Source organism: Crotalus tigris, unplaced genomic scaffold, assembly GCF_016545835.1.
Source record: "Crotalus tigris isolate CLP2741 ecotype Arizona unplaced genomic scaffold, ASM1654583v1 scf7180000017887.1893490, whole genome shotgun sequence".
NCBI classification, from domain to species: domain Eukaryota; kingdom Metazoa; phylum Chordata; class Lepidosauria; order Squamata; family Viperidae; genus Crotalus; species Crotalus tigris.
The window spans coordinates 1,807,878-1,831,217 of record NW_024096704.1 but is presented as its reverse complement, the minus strand read 5'-3'; the positions used below and the strand labels follow the sequence as shown (position 1 = coordinate 1,831,217).

Here is a 23,340-nt window from a genome sequence, read left to right as displayed (position 1 = left end):
AGGTATTTATAATGTGCAGATATTAAATTTTGTTTGATGTATATTTAATGAGATATTTATATATAGGTACTGCATGTATAAAATGAGGAGACATCTCCATATCCAGTATAATTTTTTGATAAATATTTTGACATAGAAATATTTTTCTATAGGTTTATATGTATAACCTGAATTTGATGTTGTTTATTTGAAAACATTAGAATGTTTGAAAGTAGTTATTTTTGTGGGGATTTTTAAAGATTGAAATATACTTAATTCTTCTTTGCATCATGCATGATATCATTTATTCAAACTGCAAATAAAACTATATGTGCATATGCACACATGAAAGGGAGAAAGACTGCAGAAAAACACACAAAGAATACATAAGCCAAAAATCATTTTAGATGTGATAGTTACAAATTGACATAAATTTATTTAGCTTATATTTTTGATAATTTTTTACAAGTTTTTACAATATTTTTTTACAGATTAATCTGGTTAGACTGTATGAGATTAGAATGAATCACTGTTACCCACTGTTCCATCCAGTGCTTTTTTTGTATTAAAAAAAAAAAAAAAAAAGGTGCTGGAACTCACACATGTCATACCCTACAAGGTTCTATCCAAAAAAGATGCCGGAACTCCGTTCTGGGCGTTCTATGACAAAAAAAGCCCTGGTTCCATCTATCTATCATCTACCATCTATCTATCTATCTATCTGTCTGTCTGTCTGTCTGTCTGTCTGTCTGTCTGTCTGTCTGTCTGTCTATCTATCTATCTATCTATCTATCACATCTTTGAACCACCCATCTCACTAAGATCAATTGCTTTATTTAATATCACAAAATGTTTTGCAAATGGAAGAGCATGAAATAAGTGCATATTCATTGACTTCCCTGTCAAATAAGTGCTGTGTTCATCCAAAAGAACCCCAAACATGGCAGTGATGGTTTCCATATCAGTTACTGAGACTCACTATTTCTTATGGAGGAATTTACTAATCTGAAGAATGCCCATAGTTCCTTGGTAGAACATGCAGCCAGTCAAGGCAAAAAGACTCTTATCTGAAAAACTGAAGAACTGCTGCCAAACATTTTAGCCACTCAGATTACAGATTACGGAAATATCTGTCTCAGGTTTTAAACCACACTCCATTACAATGTCAATGGAGACATCTGTTCTTCTGCTAGCTTGCTTTGTGACTTCATAATAATTTTTCAGCAGTTCAGGTGAATAATCCAATAGAAATGTTTTAGTAAAAATAATTATTAAAAATAATCATAAGGATAATTCCCAACTTTTGAGCATTCTCTATCTTTTCATGTGTTATACAGATAAATATTCATTCCTACTTACTATTGTTTAATTCAGGGAACTCAGAAAATGTCCACCCTAACAGATCCTAAAAGATGGGAAGAGGTGAATAAAAGTGATCATATTCATAATCAGCTCCCTTAATTCATATTATCCTTAAAACTAGACATTTCAGGAAGAGTGCTGCATTAATCTCTGGTGACAAGAAAAATCAGAATCAGATAGCACCTTTTCTGACTAATAAATGTTATTAAGAGGCATAAGTTTTTGCAAGCCCCTTAATAACATTTATTAGTTAGAAAAGCTTCTAGCAGATTCCTAATTTATACAAAACAAGAGATCCTTGATTTGTACTAGAGGTCCTTGATTAGTATTCTCTTAGACGCTTCTGAGCTTTCTTCCAGTGGTTCTATTGCTACTAAAATGACTTGACCAATAGCAGACATGTTCAGAGGCCAATGTTCTTTTTATGTAGTGTGATTGTTACCAGATGCCTTTCAATTCTAAAGAAGTTCCAGTACCTCAAGGATCAATAAGACAGTTTCTATTCAATGACATTTTGCCTCATCCAAACCCACTCTTGCAAAGTACCCTGAGTAATAGTTCTAATATAATAATCAACATACATATGTTGCATTCCCTGACATTTAAATTACTTAATATTAATTGGTCATTAAATATGTTCAGTGCCATGGATTTCCACTCTCTTCCTTTCCTGTGCTCCATCAGAACTGGGAATAAAAGTTTGGAAGATTTTGTTTTCATGTTTTGCTTAACACGTTGTCTAAACTAACGAATAGTTAATTGTGATTTGCTGAATATATCATAACTCACTATTTAATGCTATTTTCCTTCAACAAAAGCATAATTAACAATAACCATAATAACCATAAGTGATACCTAAATATTTGCTCATGTTTAAGAGAGTACTCAATATAAAAAGGGTAAATGCATTGTACAGTATATGATTGTTATTCATTCAGAGAGCTTGTTCTTAAGTCACTTTTGGATTCAACATTGTATTTTGTACACAGCACATATCTGAATAATCCAGGCAAACATTTAACCCCACTCAAGTTTTATAAGAGCCTGAAAGTTTAACAAAACTATTATGGTTATTTAATAGGGCAAAGATGGTGAACCTGGCCTTGATGTAAGTAATAATTGATCACCTATTTGTCTGTGTGGTAGGTAAACATTTGTTTCAAGTAATAGTCGCATGCTTACAGCATGTTGAAGATTATTCCATTTCCTATGCATGACAATCATGCAGAGATTATACTCAACATTGTTCTGTCATTTGTCTTAAAATAATACTAGAGAAAAAATAATACTACCATAAATAGTACCCCTAATGGTTTTGCAGCAACTGATGCTAACTAGAGCACGGATAAATGACCGAGGAATGACAAATGTTCATACAATTCTGTATTGTTATAAGCATAATACTAAGTGCATCAAATCTTACAAATGCAGTCAGTGGTGCTCAAAAATGCAACCACATCAAAACATTACCACAAGGCAACTCCTATTTGCAGCAACAGCTATTCCAAGATTTGGGGTGTTTTAATAATGTTATTATAAACTACACACACACACACACACTAAAAAAAAAAAAAAAGCCTACCACTGCATTCTAAAACAGTGAAAACCTCATGGGAAGTTGTTCCCACAAGGAACTAGTATTTCTAGGTTGCTACAGCATCTTTGATTGCACATGCTGACTGCAATTGAGTTATATCTTATCAGAATTAAATTAGAAGCTGCAGTTAGATGTTCCAGTTTGTGCAAAGTCTTTGGAACAGAAAGAAGTTAATTAGAATGCTATTGCCCATTTGTTTAGTGCCACTAAACCTCTATGAAGCATTTGTCCTTGAACATTGCCAGCACTAATTTGCATGTAGGAAAATGAGAGTAATTTTCTATCAGTTCTTTTTTAGTTTCAAACTACTCGATGCAGAATTTTTGGGAGTGGGGCTGCTGGGATGCATATAATATAGCTCTACAGTAAAAATAAACCCACATATTAATACACAGAAGCCAATAGAGATATTTTTGTTCATTTTTTATAGGGATTCCCTGGTCCACGTGGAGAAAAGGGTGATGTAGGAGAAAAGGGAGAAAAGGTGACCTCAATGCTATTAATTGTTGTTTGATTACTTAGCTTAGTCAGCTGATCTCTCTCCCAGACTTACAATTTGTCCCATTAAACTTGACTTTCTTCCTTCTGTGTGCCAAAAGGCCCTATCACTGCTTTACTAGACAACGTCATTTGTCAGAATGTGAAACCAAGCTTCCGCCCAGATCCAAAAAGATCAGCATTTTCCATAATGAGAGAAGGGTTTTCTCCCTCTAAGACTCCTTGAAGTCTGTGTTTGTTTATACTGTGGTTATTGGCAAGAGACATTGGAGTAGCAATAGGACAGGAGACCCTGGGCCAGAGTGACAGCTTTTGTAAATCGATATACTAGTAGGCTACAGACTTCAATTAAATGTGTGCTGTATTTATACTTTGTAAGCACCTGGCTTTATTGCTGAGAAGATGAAAACTAAGCTAGGAGCACTTTTGATTAATTCCGAGAAAATCACTTGCATCAGATTCCTATTGCAAGTGATAGCTAAACATTTAATTAAAGCACTTAGTCCTATTGAGACAGTTTCAATGTGCTTGTCATTGGATTGCCCTCATGTATAATCACTGAATTTCTACTAGAATATGCAGTGTGGGAGCTCTGAAATATATGCACATATCCAGCCCATGCATGGACCTCACTCTCCAATTCTTTAGGTTTATTTTCACTGTGAGGCACACTATGCACTGATACTGTACATACCCCAACATTTATACATGCAAACGTCTCCTTTTTTAGTTCAATGGGTGGTATTTAAAACATCTCAGCAGTTGAAGGATTTCCAATTTATTCTCCTTAGATTTCTGTGAAAATTCAATTGAGTTTTGATTCTGAAATAGCAAAAATAAGATATGACAGGAATTCACATCAAACTGCTCAAAGCAGAAGTCAAAATTGTTTGTATGCTGGCTGTTTCAGATTGCTAATATACAAAGAAAGAAGCTTGCAGTAGTAGCTATTCCCCACTTATAAAGATGAAAGAATGTCTTTATTATGGTGGGAAATTACACTGCAGTCTATGCCCTTAAAGTGACAGGTTCTCTTAGTCCCAATTCCGATGACCATGCATGATTTTTTGCTGGAGAAAGCCTATATTCCTCCTCACCAGCTAGAACGGAAATCCATGTTATACACCCTACATATATTCAACGTTACGTTGAGCCTTTTCTTCCTCGACTCATCCATTCCCAGTGCTTAGCCATAGAAGATGAAGAATCATATAACTTTGGATGTGATATAAAAAGCATCTGTTCTTTTTCAGTTGTGTAAAAGAGTTAAAAGATGAAATAGAAGTCATTTTGTAGGGTAAACAATATTGTAATATTTAATTGGGGTTGGGAAGAAAATGAAAACCTAGATTGGAAAATATGCTTTGAAATAGCCAGATAAACTTTATGTTGAAACTTTGCATAGGCTTATTCCCTCCTTTAGTTTATTTTCCAAAGTTTTCATGTTTTCCCTGTTGACAATATTGGGGAAATCAATTCTGTGGAACAATTTCTAATTAACAGAATTGAGTGAAAAATAACAGGGTTGCAGCACCACCTTCTGCAATGATGAAGTATAGCATAGAGAGCAGAAATTAGTGAGGGGGAAAAATATTTGATCTCCTGCTGATGTTGTATGTTTGTTCACTGACAAAGAAATGATCAGTCTATAATTTTAATGGTAGGTTTATTTTAACAGTGAAAGACAGAATAATAAAAAAAATCCAGAAAAACGCATTCCAAAAAAGTTATAAATTGATTTTCATTTTAATGAGTAAAATAAGTATTTGATCCCTTCACAAAATATAACTTACTACTTGGTGGCAAAACCCTTATTGGCAATCACAGAGATCAGACATTTCTTGTAGTTGGCCACCAGGTTTGCAAACATCTCAGGAGGGATTTTGTCCCACTCCTCTTTGCAGATCTTCTCCAAGCCATTAAGGTTTTGAGGCTGATGTTGGCAGCTCAAATCTTCAGCTACCTCCACAGATTTTCTATGGGATTAAGGTCTGGAGACTGGCTAGGCCACTCCAGGACCTTAATGTGTTTTTTCATGAGCTACTCTTTGTTTTGGGTCATTGCCATGCTGGAATACCCATCCACAACCCATTTTCTGTGCCCTGGCCGAAGGAAGGAGGTTCTCACCCAAGATTTGACGGTACATGGCCCTTGATGCGGTGTTCTCCTGTCCCTTAGAAAAACACCCCCAAAGCATAATGTTTCCATCTCCATGTTTGATGGTGGGGAGAATGTTTTTGGGATCATAGACAGCTTTCCTCCTCCTCCAAACACAGCAAGTTGAGTTGATGCCAAAGAGCTGGATTTTGGTCTTGTCTGACCACAACACTTTCATCCAGTTCTCCTGTTCATTGGCAAACTTCAGATGGGCCTGTACATGTGCTTGCAGGTGTTGCAGGATTTCAGTCCTTCATGGCGTAGTGAATTATCAATTGTTTTCTTGGTGATTATGATCCCAGCTGCCTTGAGATCATTAACAAGATCCTCCCGTGTAGTTCTGGGCTGATTCCTCGCTGTTCTCATGATCATTGAAACTCCATGAGGTGAGATCTTTCATGGAGCCCCAGACCAAGGGAGATTGACAGTTATTTTGTGTTTCTTCCATTTGTGAATAATCACACCAACTGTTGTCACCTTCTAGCCAAGCTGCTTGGTGATAGTCTTATAGTCCATTCCAGCCTGGTGTTGGTCTACAATCTTGTCCCTGACATCCTTGGACTGTTGTTTGGTCTTAGCCATTGGTGGAGAGTTTGGAATCTGATTGATTGATTGATTGCTTCTGTGGACAGATGTCTTTTATACAGGTAACAAGATGAGATTAGGAGCACTCCCTTTGAGAGAATGCTCCTAATCTCATTCATTACTTGTATACAAGATACTTGAGAGCCAGAAATCTTGCTGATGGACAGGGGATCAAATACTTATTTCATTCATTAAAATGCAAATCAATTTATAACTTTTTTTGAAATGTGTTTTTCTGGATTTTTTGTTGTTGTTATTCTGTTTCTCACTGTTAAACCTACCATAAAATTATAAACTGATCATTCTTTGTCAGTGACAAAGATACAAAATCAGAGGGGATCAATAATTTTTTCTCTCACTATATGTCTGAGTGGAAAAACTAAACTGCCACCTTCAGCACTAGTCTCTGTCACTTTCTAGAAACTATTTGGTCCAACCTTAGCTTGGCAATGTACCTGTTCAATTTTTTAAAATTGTGTTTGCCAAACTGGTTTAGGATAAAGCAGAGTAAAGTATTTCCAAAGTGTAGCATTTTTAGGAATAAAAAGAGTACAACATGGATGTTCAGGGAGGTTGAGAGAGTTTTCAGTGCAGTAAATTTTAATAATAGTGGTACCTTCCACTAGATTAGACATTAAACCCCAGTCTGTTGTGTGCCTCCTACTGGTGTGGTTAATTATCGATTCTGTGTATTGTGCAAATATCAAGGTAATTTAGGCAGCCAGAATTTTAACTTAAATGTCAGTAAGCATATTATGTGATCATAACCTCAGAGCCACTTGGTTCAGAGAAAATTGGAAGATCTCCAAAAATCAGCTTGAGAAAATAAGATGGAGCCCATAGATTAACAAAATATAGCTTTGAAAACTAAACTATATGCTTACATGTTTAAACAAGAGCTGTTTCAGTTTAGAGAACTAGGATATCAATCCTGAAAGAATAGTATTGCATCATAGTAGACAATATCATTGACTGATGTTTGCTTTTCCCAGTCACCATTTATTTGCTGGCTGAGCTAATTATAAAAGAAGGTCGGACTGGTTCAGTCAGGTAAAAATTTGTCTTATGGAGTCAACTGTACCAAAGTGCAAGATGAAATTGCTTTTAAAGCTAAATAATTACTCCTAGATATTCTAGATGTAAACAGGGAACTAATATTTAGACTAAATTTTGCTCTTAAAATTTATTAATATGGTTATTTAGTATACTATTTAAAACTCATAAATATTAAGACTAATTCTAAATCTTGTATCAATAAAAATGTTCCACATAATTATTCTCTGTCAAATTTGAAAAGTATGGGAAGCCATAGTTTTGCATAAGCAAGATTAAAAGGTCCAATTTATTTTCCATTTATTGTCCTCTCAAGTTACTCTAATCCATTTTTGTTGGCCTTCTGATTCATGGTTTGATCAGAATATACAGTCAGGGTTTGTTTATTTTCCTTTTCTAAAAACTTCTTTTGTTTCTATGTACTGTAACATCTTTATTATTTACTCATACCTCCCTTCCAGCTCAAAGTGGCATACTAAGCACTCCATCTTATTTTTCAGAGTTAGCACGTTTGTAACTCATATTTGGAGAATATGAGTTACAAACTCATATTTTTAATGTGAGAACTTAAATTACCAATAACGTCTGTCAATAAATTACCAATAAAGTCTGCCAGGTTGATCTAACCTAAATGGAAGTGAAGTGTTTCACAGTTAATTCCTTTGACTCATAGTTTCTAGGTTATATCTGCAATTGTTCAATTACTACTAGGAGCTTCCCTCACCATTTTTAAAGTTCATCATATTTTGGCCTACTGCTGAAACTGATGAATAAATATTTGTTGTAGGATATAATACAGTATATCTCTCCATGAAACTGTGTTTGACGCTCATTAAATGTTTCGTCTTATGCCATAGTACCTTGTGCATTTTGTGCAATTTCACTTTTTAAATATATGTTAGCACAATAATTGGCTATGTTAATTTAAAGTGAGGTTCTAATTTTGGAGGGAGGATTCATTGAGAGACTGTAAGAATGCACTGCTTTAGGCAATGAAATATTAAATATTACAACATTACAAAGCAACTATTCTAAATATTTATTTTCTGCTGTAAATGGATGCATATTTTTGATGTGAAAATGAGTGACTGTCTATTCCTTATATGCCACTCTAATCTTTTCTGCCTTTCCAGAGGTGCATTTCTCCCTTCTCTTACCTTTTTTCCTTAAAATTCATCTGGTCTTTTTTTATCCTTTTCCTTGCAAATTAAATCCTTCCTGCAGCTTAGACCTTGATAATCATTCCTTAGTTCTACTAACTGTCTTTCTGTTGTATCTCCATTACAGTAATATTCTTAATTTGTGTCTATCTGTGTATTTAAATAGAGTCACTTTTGGTTTTGTTAAGGACTGTGAGCCTGAAACTCATTTGCCATTGTAACAGATCAGATGTGAAAATAATTCTAAATTAGTTCTCAAACGTGTCTTCCATTGCCTTCTGATAAAGTTATTTTTCTTAGGTAGCTGTTCTTATGTCTAAGTATCTGTTTACAGAAAGCTCTTAAGTCTCAATTTAAATATTGCATGTTTTTTTTTTGAAATAATGTTTATTTTCAGACAAAAATGTTTCTAATTTAGGCACATGAATATTTTAATCCAGGAATAAGGCCAATAGAATATAGAGCTCTAATTTGGAAACACATCGGAATACTTTAGATTGAGACTCATGGGGGTTCAGAATCCTTTTGCAGTTTTGGACAAGGAATTTTAACTTTATCACTTAACTTTCTTGATTGGCTTTCCCGACTTAATGCCTTTCAAATGTGTTAAACAGGACTTTATCTTCTATTATGATTCTGTTTGGGGAAAGCTGATCCCTAATATATGCCCTTTAATTGTTCTAAACAGTGCATCCAGTTTAGAACACTGAGATGTAACATTTTTGTAACATCATTGGGGATTTCTTCTGAGAAAGAAACCCTATCACCAGATTGGAAAAAGGTGATCTAGCTCTAAAACTGATGTCTTCAATGTATATTGAGATTATTCTGAACTGGGATTGTGTCCACATAGATAGAGGTAGAGTTTCTGTAAGGATGAGCAGCTTGATATGTGCAAAGAATTTTCTCTTCCATTGGAAAAAAGAGGAAGTCCTCATGGACAGGGTCTTACTATCTAATGTCAGTGAGTGCAAATGCATATAATAAGTAGAAAGTTCTTCCCCATAAGATGTAAATCTATCTGAGGAAAACAGTTATTTTCTTGCAGAAAATAAAGGCCAGGAAAGCAGACCCAACACAACCGTTAGGAAAAGAGGCAAATCTCCCTTGTTTTTAAATGGCAAGTTTTTGATGACCCCTTAGGATGAAAAAAAATCAATCTAATTCACAATTACAAGTCCTGCTTTAGAATTCAAAGTGCCCATCATTATTGCATTAACGCAGAAGAGCAATATAACCAAACTGATGCAGTTAATGCTTCTGATCATCATATAACTTATTTTTTTACCTAATGCATCCTGCAAACTAGAACACAGTGGTAAGTGTCCTTTCAACCCTCCATTGGCTATTAAACAAAAACTTTTAAAACAGATTTCTTTGATTCCCTGAAAAAGAATAAAATGTGTTTTATCCAAACCATTGTGTTCACAGGGGGAAAAGGGAAAGAAAGGCAAAAAGGGGCCTAAAGGGGAGAAAGGAGAACAGGGTGCCCCTGGATTAGATGCACCTTGTCCATTGGTATGTTTCACTCATCTCTTGGAAATGTCTCCTCTTACAGTAGATAATATAACAAATTGTCACACTGCAGAGAGAAGCAAGCTACAGTTTGAGCAAAGTTGTTATTCATTTAAAGTCATAATGCACTTTAAACATAATCATGATTTGACCTATTTCCATGTAAAATATTCTTTAAAATTGTTACTAATGGAAGAGTCTTCCATAATTTGTGGCGCAGTGGCTCATGTGCAAACTCATATTTGCCATATAGATCATGTATTCAGCTACAAATCTAAGAATATAAGCACCCACATTTTACTGTGGTCCTCTTCCGGTCAGCTTGCTCCTCTTTTTTCTATTTGCTTGTTCCAGCAAAGTTGATGTAAAAGACATTTCTTAGTAACGTTGCAAGTTAATCTTTACAAACAGGGATTCCGTGGAATTAAGGGGGAAAAAGGGGAGCCAGGCCAACCTGGTCTGGATGGGCTGGATGCCCCTTGCCAATTGGTACAGTATTGCTCTTTCCTTCCAACCCTGCATGTGATTCCTACATTTCTAATCAGCTGTTTCCAATGTAAAGTTCACATAACCAGACTTTGCATTGTATGTCCCCATACATGCATGTGCATGATCAAAGTGGCCTGCCTTGGTGATGATAACAGTATCCAGAGATCACTCCACCTCTCAACATCAGCAGTATAATATTGGCAAGTCATACTTACATTGCACAATGGTTCTGAAGTTATTTTACTCCAACATCTTCAGTCAAGTGCAATTTTCTACTTAAGATTGTTGTCTTTCTTCTCCTCCTTCCCATCGCCAATAAAACATGTTCTGCCATATTTAATATTAATGAAATTGCCCTCTTTGTTGATACAGAGTGGTTCCACAATATCCCATGACTAAACTACTGATATCATATATCTTGTTAATACTTGCCCAGCCCCTAAGTGTGAATTCCATCTGACCTCACTCATAAATGGGTTTTATGATTTTGAATCAATTATATTTACATGTTCTTTATTTTTTAAAAATGGCACTGGAGTAATAAAGTATATGCTTCTAATAGAAGAGAACCTCAGGTTTAAACTATGGAGCCTTTGTGCTCCCTGAGTTTGGTTGTTTGCTTGCAGACATTTCATTATCCAACTAGGTAACATCACTGTACTAGTAAGTGTCAGGTTTGTGCTCAACTCCCACCAACAGTGAGAGGATAAGCTGTTAGATATAAACCGGGAGGAAACCATACACTTACTATCACTGATTATGTAATAAAATGTGTGCAGGCAAACAACCAAGCTCACAACCCACCAAGGACTCTAAAGTATATATGCCTAAGAAAAGAAGAGAAAATCTCATTCAAAGCACATAAGTATATAACCAGTGATACTTTTCTAGGTATGGCTTCCCTGGGAATACATATCTCTCAAACAAGTAATCTATCCTACATGTCTATTCCTATTAACTTTTTGCAGGGAGGGCATGAACAGTCAACCTAGGCAAGGAAATCTTAATGTCCACACAAGTCCTTTTGACAACCTCTGGGGTTTCTGTTTGTGATATTCTATGTATTTGCTTTGACTATCATCTGTTCTTATTAAGCAAATGAGGAAATTGAAAACTTGATTTGCTGTTTGCTTTTGGGCAAGTGTACAGAAGGAAGCTAAAAAAAAAGGGAGTGAACAAGTGGAAAGTATGACCTGGAGCTAGCATTATCTCCATGCTTGACCTTCTGCTTATCCTAATAGATACCGGTAGATGACAGGGAGACAGACCCACTGTGTGCTTAAGGATGAATACAAACAGTTCAAAAGGTGCAGAATTTACCTACAGTAATGGAGGGGAATGATATAATGCATTACAATAGGCAGTTTAACTGGAATGCTCAGTTTAGCTTTTGTTCTGCAATTTCTGGATTAGATTCATATTTAGTTATGGGACATACCAACTGAGATTGGTAGTTTACCCTCAGTTTAACAAAGGATACATTGAGCCCAAGATTATTAAAATTAGGTATAAATATTCTTATATAGAATTACATAGCCATGTTATATTGACAGGAAATATTCTTGAATATTTCTGTCTGCTATTCACATGATCACATCTCTTACAAATTGCAACGTTATATTCACTTCAAAATAAGCTTTATAAATCCTTCATAAGGAATTAATGGCCTGCAGCCCAAAGCACTTATTGTCTGTTTCTTAAATGTTTTCAGCATAACAGTCTTTCCTTTGGATCTTAATTTCCCACAATACATACAACAGTTCCCTACTCTTTGTTAGCATGAATTCAAGCACCTACCTATACTAAAATTCTACTTGTTGATCCCTTTCCCTTGTACCAATCTGGCAAACATTTCAATATTATGAAAATATGTTTTCTTTTTAAAAAAATCATCATTATCTACACATTTCTAGAAAATGCCAAAAACATTTTAAAGGGTAGATATATTTGATCTGCATGTTTTGATACTGTATGTAGTTTAAGCATGAATGGAAAAGTTAAGCTGATTTTTTTAAGCACATCTGTAATCTAAATTGTCAGGAAAGTCTTTAAGTAAAAAGTCCATATTTTATTTTGTTTGTCATTGTTTAACAATAACTTATTGTTATATATTTGATTGCAAATAAATAAAGCATGCCTTCATAATTCTTTGAAGTATATTTGACTGAGTACAGTATTGTTTCTGTCTGGAAATCAGTTAAAACTATCTGCTAAGGCACTCCTTAGCAACTTTTTGCTTAGCTCTTTTTGATGTTTATTGCAGTTGTTTTTTTCTCTTCTACTCAGCCATGTGCAGTTTTTGGAGATCGCCTGGTCAAGTTCCTTCAGTATTCGTGCAAAGGTTTTTCAGAAGTGGTTTACCATTGCCTCCTTATTAGGCCTGAGAGAAAGTAACTAGCCTAAGGTCATACAGCTTATTCTGTGCCTAAAGCAGCACTAGAACTCACACTCTCCTAGTTTCTATCCTGATGCCATACTCACTACCTCAAACTTTCTTTATTTAAATTATCAAGTTATAAACTAAGGAGGGGAAATTATCCTAACATTCAAGTAAATGTTATACAACTGTCTAGATTAGGGGTAGGCAACCTTGGCTCTTTTATGACTTGTGGACTTCAACTCCCAGAATTCCTGAGCCAGGGCTGGCTCAGGAATTCTGGGAGTTGAAGTCCATGAATCATAAAAGTGCCAAGGTTGCCTACCCCGGGTCTATACTTTGCCAATATGTTTTATTGGGTTTTTCTTATAATTTGCAAACAAATACTATAACAAAAAGCTTCTCCATATATTCAAGTAGTGTTTTTATGTACATACAATCCCACAATCATTAATTATCAATATCAATAATTATCATTATCAAATCCAAATTCTTAGATTTAATAGTACCTGATAACATACTACAGTATCTTATAATTGGAATAACATTTGATCTATCATCCTCCAGAACAAAGATATCCTTCAGAACAATGATATGCCATTGTTTGCAATATTGCATAGATACACTATGTTGACTCTGATATAATTGGTATAAAGTTAATTGGAATGAAGTCTCCCTATTTAAAATCAAAACATAGTTAAGACAATAGAACTAAACTTATTTGAACAAAATTTCTGAGTTTAGTCAAAGATAGACACCATGGATTTAATTGATAGTAATTTAAAATTAAGTTACTCTCATTAAAAAATATCCAGTTTTCAAGCAACAAAGAGACAAAGTAGTCCACAGGCCCCATCTTACATACTAGCTGAAGGAGGCTTTGTAGGTTAAGTTTCCAAGTAGGAAATGGAGGATTTTTAGCATTCATAAGAACCTAAACATTTACTTTATAAATGTAAATCCAATCATGCTAGCCAGATGCAATAGTCCAATGCTTCCATATTAGCTTAATAATGTCTACCAATATCAGTTATGGACATTAACTTGCCATAATTTCTGAGAAGTTATATTTATTTGTTTTTTCTTCATATACTTTTAATTTCAAACATTGCATATTGAAAATATGCCATTAAGTTTGAGTTTAGCTAAACTATATTATTTTGGGAGAGTAATTCCAGTGCATTCCAGACAAAAACAATGCTTGCTCATGGAAGGTTGTTTTGGTTATTTTATATTTTTCCAAGTCTATCTAATTTTCTTGAGGAGGACTAACTAATCCTGCTCAAAACCAGGAGATCTATAACATGATTGGGATTTTAACTCTCATCCATTATCACTGATATATATAGATCAAAGTCATAAATACATTTGCATGGAATAAGGCATTTATTAATGTATGGTGTTCCTCTGAATTGACTTCAGCTAGTTGTACAATAGTATGGTTGCAGTTAATTGTTCTTCTGCAAGCATGGAGAACATATGATTATATACATAAGAATTTCAAAAATTGCCATGCACTACATATATTATATTATTTGAATTTTGTTCATTTTCCTAAAGTACAATTGAGGCATGAAATGATGTTAACATTGGTGAGGTGTATTATCAAACTTAACAGTATACTTTGATTTTCCTTATTCAAACAGGGGCCAGATGGGTTACCAATGCCTGGTTGCTGGCAAAAGGTGAGATCACTCAAATATTCTTATGCTTACTTTTTAATCGCACAATATTATATACTATTAAGCATCAGTAAGCTAAATGACATCTGTTAACCCAAAGAAATAACATGAACAAATGAAGAAAAAAGCATTGCTGGTATCCCTTTACTAACCAGTTGTCAGTACTGCTGCAGAAGGAAAGAAAAAACTCTTCCCTCCTTTAACTCCTATAAGCTGAGAAAACTTTACTCTGAGGGAAGAATTCCGTTTATATATGTCTTTATACAGCTTAGTATTATTTATACAGTTGAAACATGCCTTTGAACAACACTACTAATATTGCTAAAATGTTTTTCTTTGTTTCTTTGCAGTGATGAATCTAACTTTGCAAGCATGAAGTTGTGTATATAATACATCACCTCCTGTATTTATAATTGAAAATGGAAGCATTGGTTTTACAAGTTTGAAATATGTTTACATAGCACTGCTTCTATTTATTTGTAGTAGTCATGTGTACATATGGCTGCAATCTGGCAAATATAAACTGTGCAATAAATGTACAGAATCCAAATATTGTGTCTATAGAGCTAATCCCAATAGAGTGATCATTCATAGACATTTAAATTGTTTTTTTACATATTTTTACATTACTTTTATTTTTGGTTGCATTCTTGTTTTATTTGGCTTGTGGACAAGCATGGAGAAGAAATGCCCTGAATTAGGTTACATTAGTTTGTGACCACATATGAACTCAATAACAGATTGTCACTGGAATATAATGACTCTGTTGCCATATTCACCCTCCTAAACTCTATCATTGCTCTATTTCCCCAAATTTGCTTGAGCAAAAGCATGATTTTTGTGCTAAAACAGCTTGTTGTGTTACAATGGTGGTTTGCTGTCATATGCTACAATGGTTGCTTGCTGCCAATTTCACTTGACACATTAAATTGTTCTTTCTATCATCTCAAGGGAGTCACACCATGGCTTATTGCAAAAAAATGATACGAGGAGATTAAGACAAAGCTCTTGAATTTGGAGGGAACTTTGGTTCCTTCTGATGGTGGATGGCTTTCAGTCTTCTGGGTGAAACCATCTTTGTGAAAAAGAAGAAGGATGATATCTCTTCATCAGCCTCTGTTTGCTTGCATTGCTCACAGTCAAGAAGCATGGATTTCAACACATGTTGGATTATTTTACCAAGAATGAAAGAAGATGAAGATCATGCTTTATGAGTAAGATGATTGAGTTGCAGAGACATCAAATGGATCAATGATAGGTCTTAGTATCAACTGGTGGACAATGTAATCTTCAAAGACTGCTACAATATGTGTTTCACATGTTGTATTTTCAAGGTGATAAGAAGAAGTGCTTTGACAAAAGTCACTATAAAATGCCTTCTTCTAAAATAATGAAATGCAGTTGACTTTTCATGGTTTACCATTTGGATTTTAGAAATTCCTGGTCAATGGCATATGCGTGTACGGGCTTGAAGAATATATTTAATTATAATTGATCAATGGTTAAATGTACTAACCTCCTTTGCTTTCATGCTTATAGACATTCAGGTTTTGAAGAACATATTTGTGTTTCATTTTTTTAGCATTTTTTTAGCTTCTCCAAAAGTAAAAGATTTTTGTTGACCTATTCATTTTTTAAAAATTATTTCACGTCATGACCCAAATAAAATGGAATTGATAGGAGCTACAGTATAGGCTACCTTGTATATCAAATATATTGCTATTTTCATCTTATTCTTTTTTAAAAAAATATTTCATTTCTATGTTTTGAACCCTTCTATTTAATATTTTTATATTTAAGCTTATATTCAAATGTATGCTTGTAGACATTCTAAGAAGCTAATTAATATTGCTAATTAATTTGCTGGGCAGTGGAAAATATGGTCATTACATTTGATGAATGTTCTGCAATGTTTTAAAGGTCTGACCAAATAAGAAATTCCATACACTTTCAAAAAAGTCAGTGGGATATTTTAAAATTAGATTAATAAACATCCATTGTTGCAAAATGTCATTTTTATCAGATTGTAAATGGAATTATATTTATCACCATACCAAATATTAGTTAAATTTCAGTACTACTTTATACCCTTTAGTATACCTCTTACTTCCTTTTTCAATTTAATTATTTTGTTTACAGACCATTTGTGCACCACCCAGAATCCACTGGAGATGGGTGACCAATAAATTTAAATAATAATAATAATAATTAATAAAACAATATTGATAAAATTTCCTATTGCTTTTTGGGGAACATGATCTTTTTCTCAATATTGAAGCTTTCATGTTAACATTTTAGCAAGTTTTTCAGTGTTTCAGTGATAACCACTCAATAGCAGAGGAGAATAATTTAGTGCTCAGGAAATTCAGAGAAATGAATGCCTGCTTTTACTAAATATTTTCTTATAGTTTTCTTATATTTTTATTAAAATTTGACCTATCTGCATGAAAAGGTAGAATTAAAATTTTTGAAATGCAAAAACTAAGAGAAATTAGTCTGTGTATGCATGTATAATTATGTACACATACATATATACACATATTTTAATATATATTAACAGATATTTTCTCCCGTGTAATTCAGATATTTGTTTGTAAGACAGAAATCCTTTTCTCTTTTTGCATAGAATATTTCCCTCCTCAAAATCTCCCTAAGAGTCCTCCAATTATCCAGGAAAAAGGAGGAAGTCTGTGAAGCTAGTGGTAGTGAGAGAAACAATTTTATCCATTTTTATTTTTAGTTGATGGATAATCTTGAATTCCATCCATAGGCTTCCTGTATATTAATCTTTGTCAGACATGTAAGATGAGGACCATACATGAAGTTCCAATTAAACTGATTTATTACTACTCATTCCTATTGCACAGGAATCTATTCAATTAATGGTTAGCACTATTTTGGCATTAGATAAGAGTCAACAGAATTCAAGAGGGATTGGACTTTGTGACTACTAGAAACTATAGGCTGATTCTTCTTTTGAATCTGCTTCCTGCTTCTGCCATTCCTTTTCCTATGATCTTTTATGCATTTCTCTGTAATGTAAATTATTTATTATTCTATCCTCTCAAATCCTAATCATTTAATTTTAGATCTGGTCAGACATTATTCATATGTAAGCATAATGCCTGAACACTGGGCATTAGATTGTTTATGAGAATCATTACAACCTGAATGGCCCCTTAAAAAATAAATTTATGTGTTCAGATGTGCCATTTACAAAGTATTTTTAAAAATTATTTTTCCTCCATTTCATAAGAATCTACATATAAAATTAAATACCTGGGACTAGGAGTGTTCCTTATAGTCTTATTAAACGTTACCTTTCTTTTTATGTTTGTAAAGCTAGTAATACTAGCTATCTATGAATACAAGTTGAGAAAGCAGAATAGTTGGGCTGCATGGAAATATCAAAAATGTGGATTTACCCTATAACTGGTAAGCATGCTAATAAAAAATAAAAAATGGCTGTTGAGACCCTTCACAAATTAGGCCTATGACATGATTTGTTTGCTAATTTATTTTTCAATTTACATTTAAAAGAGTTAATGATAGGATATCAATCACTAATTTTAAAGTGAAATTATACACTTATAAATGCTTATCAATCTGTGTGCAGGTTGATGGAAAAGAAATTCTGTCTGTGCAGAAATTAACAATATTTGAACTGAGAATATGAGCATATAGCCATAAATTAACAGAAGCAGCAATTTTTCTTATAATAGCTGTAATTTTCCAGCTACAGCAATCATTGGAAATGTTTGCTGATTTATTTTATATTTTTTAAAAAAAAACCACTTGCTGTTTCAGGCTATTCATTGATTAATTCTGATTTATATTGTTAAAAATAAGTTCATTATATTGATATCATTGTGATAAATCTACATGATAATTTGATTAGTTGGATTTTGAAGAGCAGTAAAGGGAGATATCAAACTGGTGCCTGAAATGATTCCTAAAAATGCCTGTTAAAAACAAAAATGTGCTTAGTCTGGCTATGTAGTTGTTTTCTGAAGACTTGTAGTGCCTTTATGTTGATATTTAATAATTAGTTTGGTGCTAAAATGTTTTCTATTTTTCTTGCAAAGCTCCTCCAAATTAGTCATTTATGCTAATATATTACAGTTTAAATTGCATTTTTTTCTTTTATTTTTAAACATGCCCATTTTTATCGTACAATGGTAAAGGTTTTTCGTTACCTATTTTTGTTTTTATTTCCAATTTCTAATTTTCTTAATTACTTTATCTTTGGAAGTTTTCTCTCTCGCCAATATTTATCGGGTACTGTTTTTAATAGGTACAAAGAAATAACATATTTTTGATGAATCTTTCTGAAATTCCATAAGGTATTTCATTTCATGTCCACAAAGCAAAGTATCATATGTAGAAGATGTAGTAGTAGGGATAAAGTGTCAACTATAGTTCATACTATCTAATGTTTAAATATTTCCTTTCCTGATTTTATCTCATTGCTAGTTTAGAAAAACAGACTAATATATTGCTCTCCACTATATAAATAAAAAGCATAGCAATATCAATATCACTTATCTAGTGCAGAGGTCCCCAACCTTTTGGGCACCAGGGACTGGTTCCGTGGAGAAAAGTTTTTCCACTGACCAGAGAGTGGGTGAGTTTGAGTTCTGCCTGCATCCCACGGATGGGGCTTTGCTTGTTTGTGCAGACCGGTTTGGTCCACAAACCAGGGGTTGGGGGGCCCTGATCTAGTATACCAAAATCTCTCCCAGCAACTTGTTTAATGTATTCAGTTAAATAGCAGGATAAGAAGAAAACTATATGTATAGTAGTGGACTTGCAGAAATATTCTCTTGTGATGAGGTTAATCACCTCAAGGATACTTGGCCTATGCTCTGAAGTGATAGCATGTACTCTGTTCTTTACTATTTATAAACTATTAAAAAGAGAAGCACTGAAAAAGGTAACTATTCCTGTTTACCTTTACATGTGTCATTAAAACTTGAATAATGTCCTCCCCAGACAGTATTAAGTACAATCCTGAAAATCTGTTTGAATGCCTCACTTTTGCTGAAATAAAAAGTGCCAAAATATTAAGACACTTTAAGAAATAGGCCAGAGACAATCCAGGAATCAAGTTGGACATCCCTGATGGCCATTTGCAATGCCTGGATGGAAGCCTTGTTTTTATAGGGTATTGTTAGCCATAAGAATATGTTATTTGATTTGTTTGTATAATAGAACTGTTTTGTATCATAATTTTAAGTGGAAATGGAATAACAGACATCTTCAGAAATATAAAGTTAAGATTAGACATTTTGTTTGCAAGCCTCCTAATTATCATTATTATTTTATTATGTGATTTTAGCTGCACATCTGTATCCTTTGTCTATTAATGATTTATAATTTTCACACAATAAGGTATACTATACCTTAGGAAAAATATATTATGAGAAGTTAGCAGGCTCTTTATTCTGGAATTTCAGCTATTTATATTGCTATTAAATGCTGAAGTTTTTTTTTCCTTATCCTTTTTTTCCCCTATATGGCAATGTAGCAAAAAACCCATCAAAACCTTTTGAATTGTGGTGGGTTAAAACAACAACCACAGCTAGTAACTAAATGATTCATTCATATTGATTTGAATGGTAAAGTACTAACTAAATTTGAAATGGTTTTCTCAGTCTATCCAAAGGTGGCTAGATATAGAAAAATGTTTTCTCAGTACAGCTCTCTGAACATAAGACAAAACAATTAACAATGGAAAAGGACAGAAAAATATTCTTTAAAAAATTACTATTTGAAAGGCACCTTTCTTTTTCTTTAGAGAACAGGGGCCTTATTCAGTCTTACTTTATATGTTTAAATTAAAATTTAGTAGTTTCCACAGTTGTATTTAATACTGGTGATATTTTAAAAGCATTTCATTTGCGGGTAAATATATGTTTTTTTACATATTCTTTACGTTGTCTGAGCTTGTCCTGGGTGACTATCTTGAACAAGTGAAATGGAACAAATGAGAATTTTCTCTAATGTTCATACATGTTGGGCTTGTTCATTGTGGATATTATGCCATTGTACATGTTGGGAAACTATAATAATTTACAACCTGTTTTTAAAGGTGTATGTATCTGGTTTGGGGTTGGGTTGTTGTTTTTGTTTATTTGTCTGCTTCTTTTGGAAAATATTGTATTTTATTTGATTTTTTTTTTACTTTTTTATAATGTATCTGTATGTGCAGGTATTTCCATATTTCATCATGATATCTGTTAAAAGCAGAAATCTGTCATTTGCGGAAAATTATTCCTGCTTGGAAGAAATCATTAATAATGTAAGCCATTTTCATATCACATTCTAGGTATAAATATCATGGTAAAAACAATATGTCTATGTAAATAGTTGCAAGATTTAAGCCACCATTTTTATTTGATATTAATTTCTATATTGTTGTAGCCTCTTGTTAAGAATTAAAGCAAGAATGAGCTTTATCAAATAGGATGAATCATTTTCTTTAAAAAAAAATTGGGTTCTTTTTATGCTTATAAATGTTTTAATTGCTCCTGTTTTAGTTTTGTATTTGGTTTTTGTCCCAACTTTGTGAGAAGTTGAACTTCAGAATTATTTTTACACTATTTATGACTTATTTTCATAATGTAAAAAGTGTGTAATTATTAAACTCTTGATCTTAATCTGAGATTGGTTTTCCATGTTGTAAACATTATTTGCTTGCCTTTGGTGTAAAAATATGCAATACTTAAAAAAAAGAGTTTTCCTAAACTATATTTCCTGTGAAATGTATTAATCTGAAAAGTTTTTGACTTAAAACCAGTTATGTTTCAAAATTCTCTTGCACAGAACTTACTGTTTTGCCACTTTCGGTATGAAATGTAAAGAATTATTTGCTCTGGATAACAAAGACATAATTCATATAATGTTGGATGATTTTATAAAAGGGCAAATTCACAATGCTTTTAATCACTCCATTGTGAGATAATCTCAGGAGAAATAATGACTAAAAGAATGTACTACAAAGTCACAATAGAATTGGCTTTGATCTAACAGTTGGAGAACAATCCATGCCTATTCCAAAAAAGTCTTAGCAGCCAGGCAGATGCCAAATGTACTTCTGATGTATAAATAGCTTCTTCTTACTCCAGAAAATATTAGTTCATACATTACTGAGGCATTGTAAAAGTTATAAAAAATAGCACTGTCCTCTTCTCATCAAAATAAAAATCACAGTTCTGACATTTTACAAGGTAATAGGAAATACTATTTTTAAATACATCCGGTGTTCAATATACAGCTCAATATTTGCTTAATAATTTTACACAATAAAGTTCTTTATTTTCCACAATCAGGACAAATTAGCAATTCATAGCATTTCACATAAAGTCTTTGGGAAACTAATGGCTACCTAAAGTAAAGTAGTCCGTGAAAGTATGATTAAATCCTGCTTTTTTTTTTTTTTTGCTTTCTTTGACACACATGAAAAGTAAAAACGATGATTCAAAATGATGATGTCTGTTCCAATTTATCCATATCCTGTAACTGAAATGTGTCTTGAGGAAATAGTATTTCGTTATCTGACAGTCTCTTTTCTACGCAGGAATATTATGCTACTTTGCCTCATAAACAAGAATTCCTCAAGAATAAAATGTTTTTAAATATTGACAGTTAATACTTGCCATAATTTAGATCCAGTCCTTTTAAGTGTCTTGCCTGCCTATCCTGACTTACAGTTGGCAGGATTTGGATTGAAATTTCATTTTCTGTTTCATTTAAAGAGATGAAAACATTTAATATTTCATAAAATGATCCATACGTTTTAGATAAACTAATGGGAGCAGAGAACCTGGAATCCACAAATCTGTTAGTCCTATCCTAATCCAAATACAACCTTGAATAAATATAGAAAAGTGAACCACCCATGCCCCCTTCAGGATGCATAGATTGTCTCATAATGCACATATTCTGGATGTTACACAAAGTGCACATATTGATGCATAAATGCTGAAGTAATATGCAGAGGAAAACAATAAAAAGTCAGTTTATACAGCTTTACGGAATAGAATATTCCAGTTATTTCTGGATATTAGGACTTTATTTTGAGTAGCGTTTTCATTATATTGTCTTGGGTTAGTGAATGACGGGGGAGGGGCATGGAGAAAAGGAGAGAGAGAGAGAATGAAAATATGCAATCTTATGCTACTTCATTACAGGTAGTCCTCAATTTATGACCACAATTGAACCCAAAATTTCTGTTGCTAAGTGGGATATTTGTTAAGTGAGTTTTGCTCCATGTTATGACCTTTCTTGCCACAATTGTTAAGTGAATCACTGCAGTTGTTAAGTTACAGTAGCTGTAGTTGTTAAATGGATCTGGGTTCCCCATTGACTTGGCTTGTCAGAAGGTCACCAAAGGTGACATGACCTTGGGACACTGCAACCATCATAAATATGAGTCAGTTGCCAAGTATCTGAATTTTGATCACATGACCGTGAGGATGCTGCAATGGTTTTGTGAAAAACAGTCATAAATCACTTTTTTCAGTGCCATTGTAACTTTGATTGGTCATTAAACAAACTTTGGTAAGTCAAAGACTACCTGTATATAACACAAAGCAGAAATGTAGAGGTCATGCCTGCTCTTCACATACAGAAAGGCCTACAGTATACTTGTTCATCATACTTACAACTTTCTTGGTTCAGCTAAATGTGATGTAGCTACAACTGTAAATGAAAAATATGCATGTGGGATTCATCTAAATTAAAACTCTTTCCTTTCCAGGCTTACCAGCTGCTTGTGCTTTATGAACCACATGGGTGATATCCCACCAACAGGTGGCAGAAACTGACAAGGAACCATTCCCTATATAGCACTTGTTCATTTTCTGATAAACTATGAAAAAAGTA

At 33.5% G+C, this 23,340-nt stretch overlaps 1 protein-coding gene across 20 annotated transcripts in view; it reads left to right on the top strand.

The window, feature by feature from the left end:
* Positions 1-23,340, top strand: part of LOC120308255 (collagen alpha-1(XXV) chain-like) — an 82,412-nt gene extending 59,072 nt beyond the window's left edge. For 7 of the 20 annotated variants that reach the window (XM_039344038.1, XM_039344033.1, XM_039344031.1 and 4 more), the window contains 3 exons: positions 2,423-2,449; positions 3,369-3,422; positions 9,823-10,441. In XM_039344038.1, the coding sequence (XP_039199972.1) occupies positions 2,423-2,449; positions 3,369-3,422; positions 9,823-10,269 (528 nt within the window). In that variant the 3' untranslated portion in view covers positions 10,270-10,441. Of the gene's footprint in view, positions 1-2,422; positions 2,450-3,368; positions 4,094-9,822; positions 11,703-14,418; positions 14,458-14,804; positions 21,267-23,215 lie in introns of those variants that run through there. The other 13 variants (XM_039344039.1, XM_039344035.1, XR_005556810.1 and 10 more) reach the window with 12 other exon arrangements.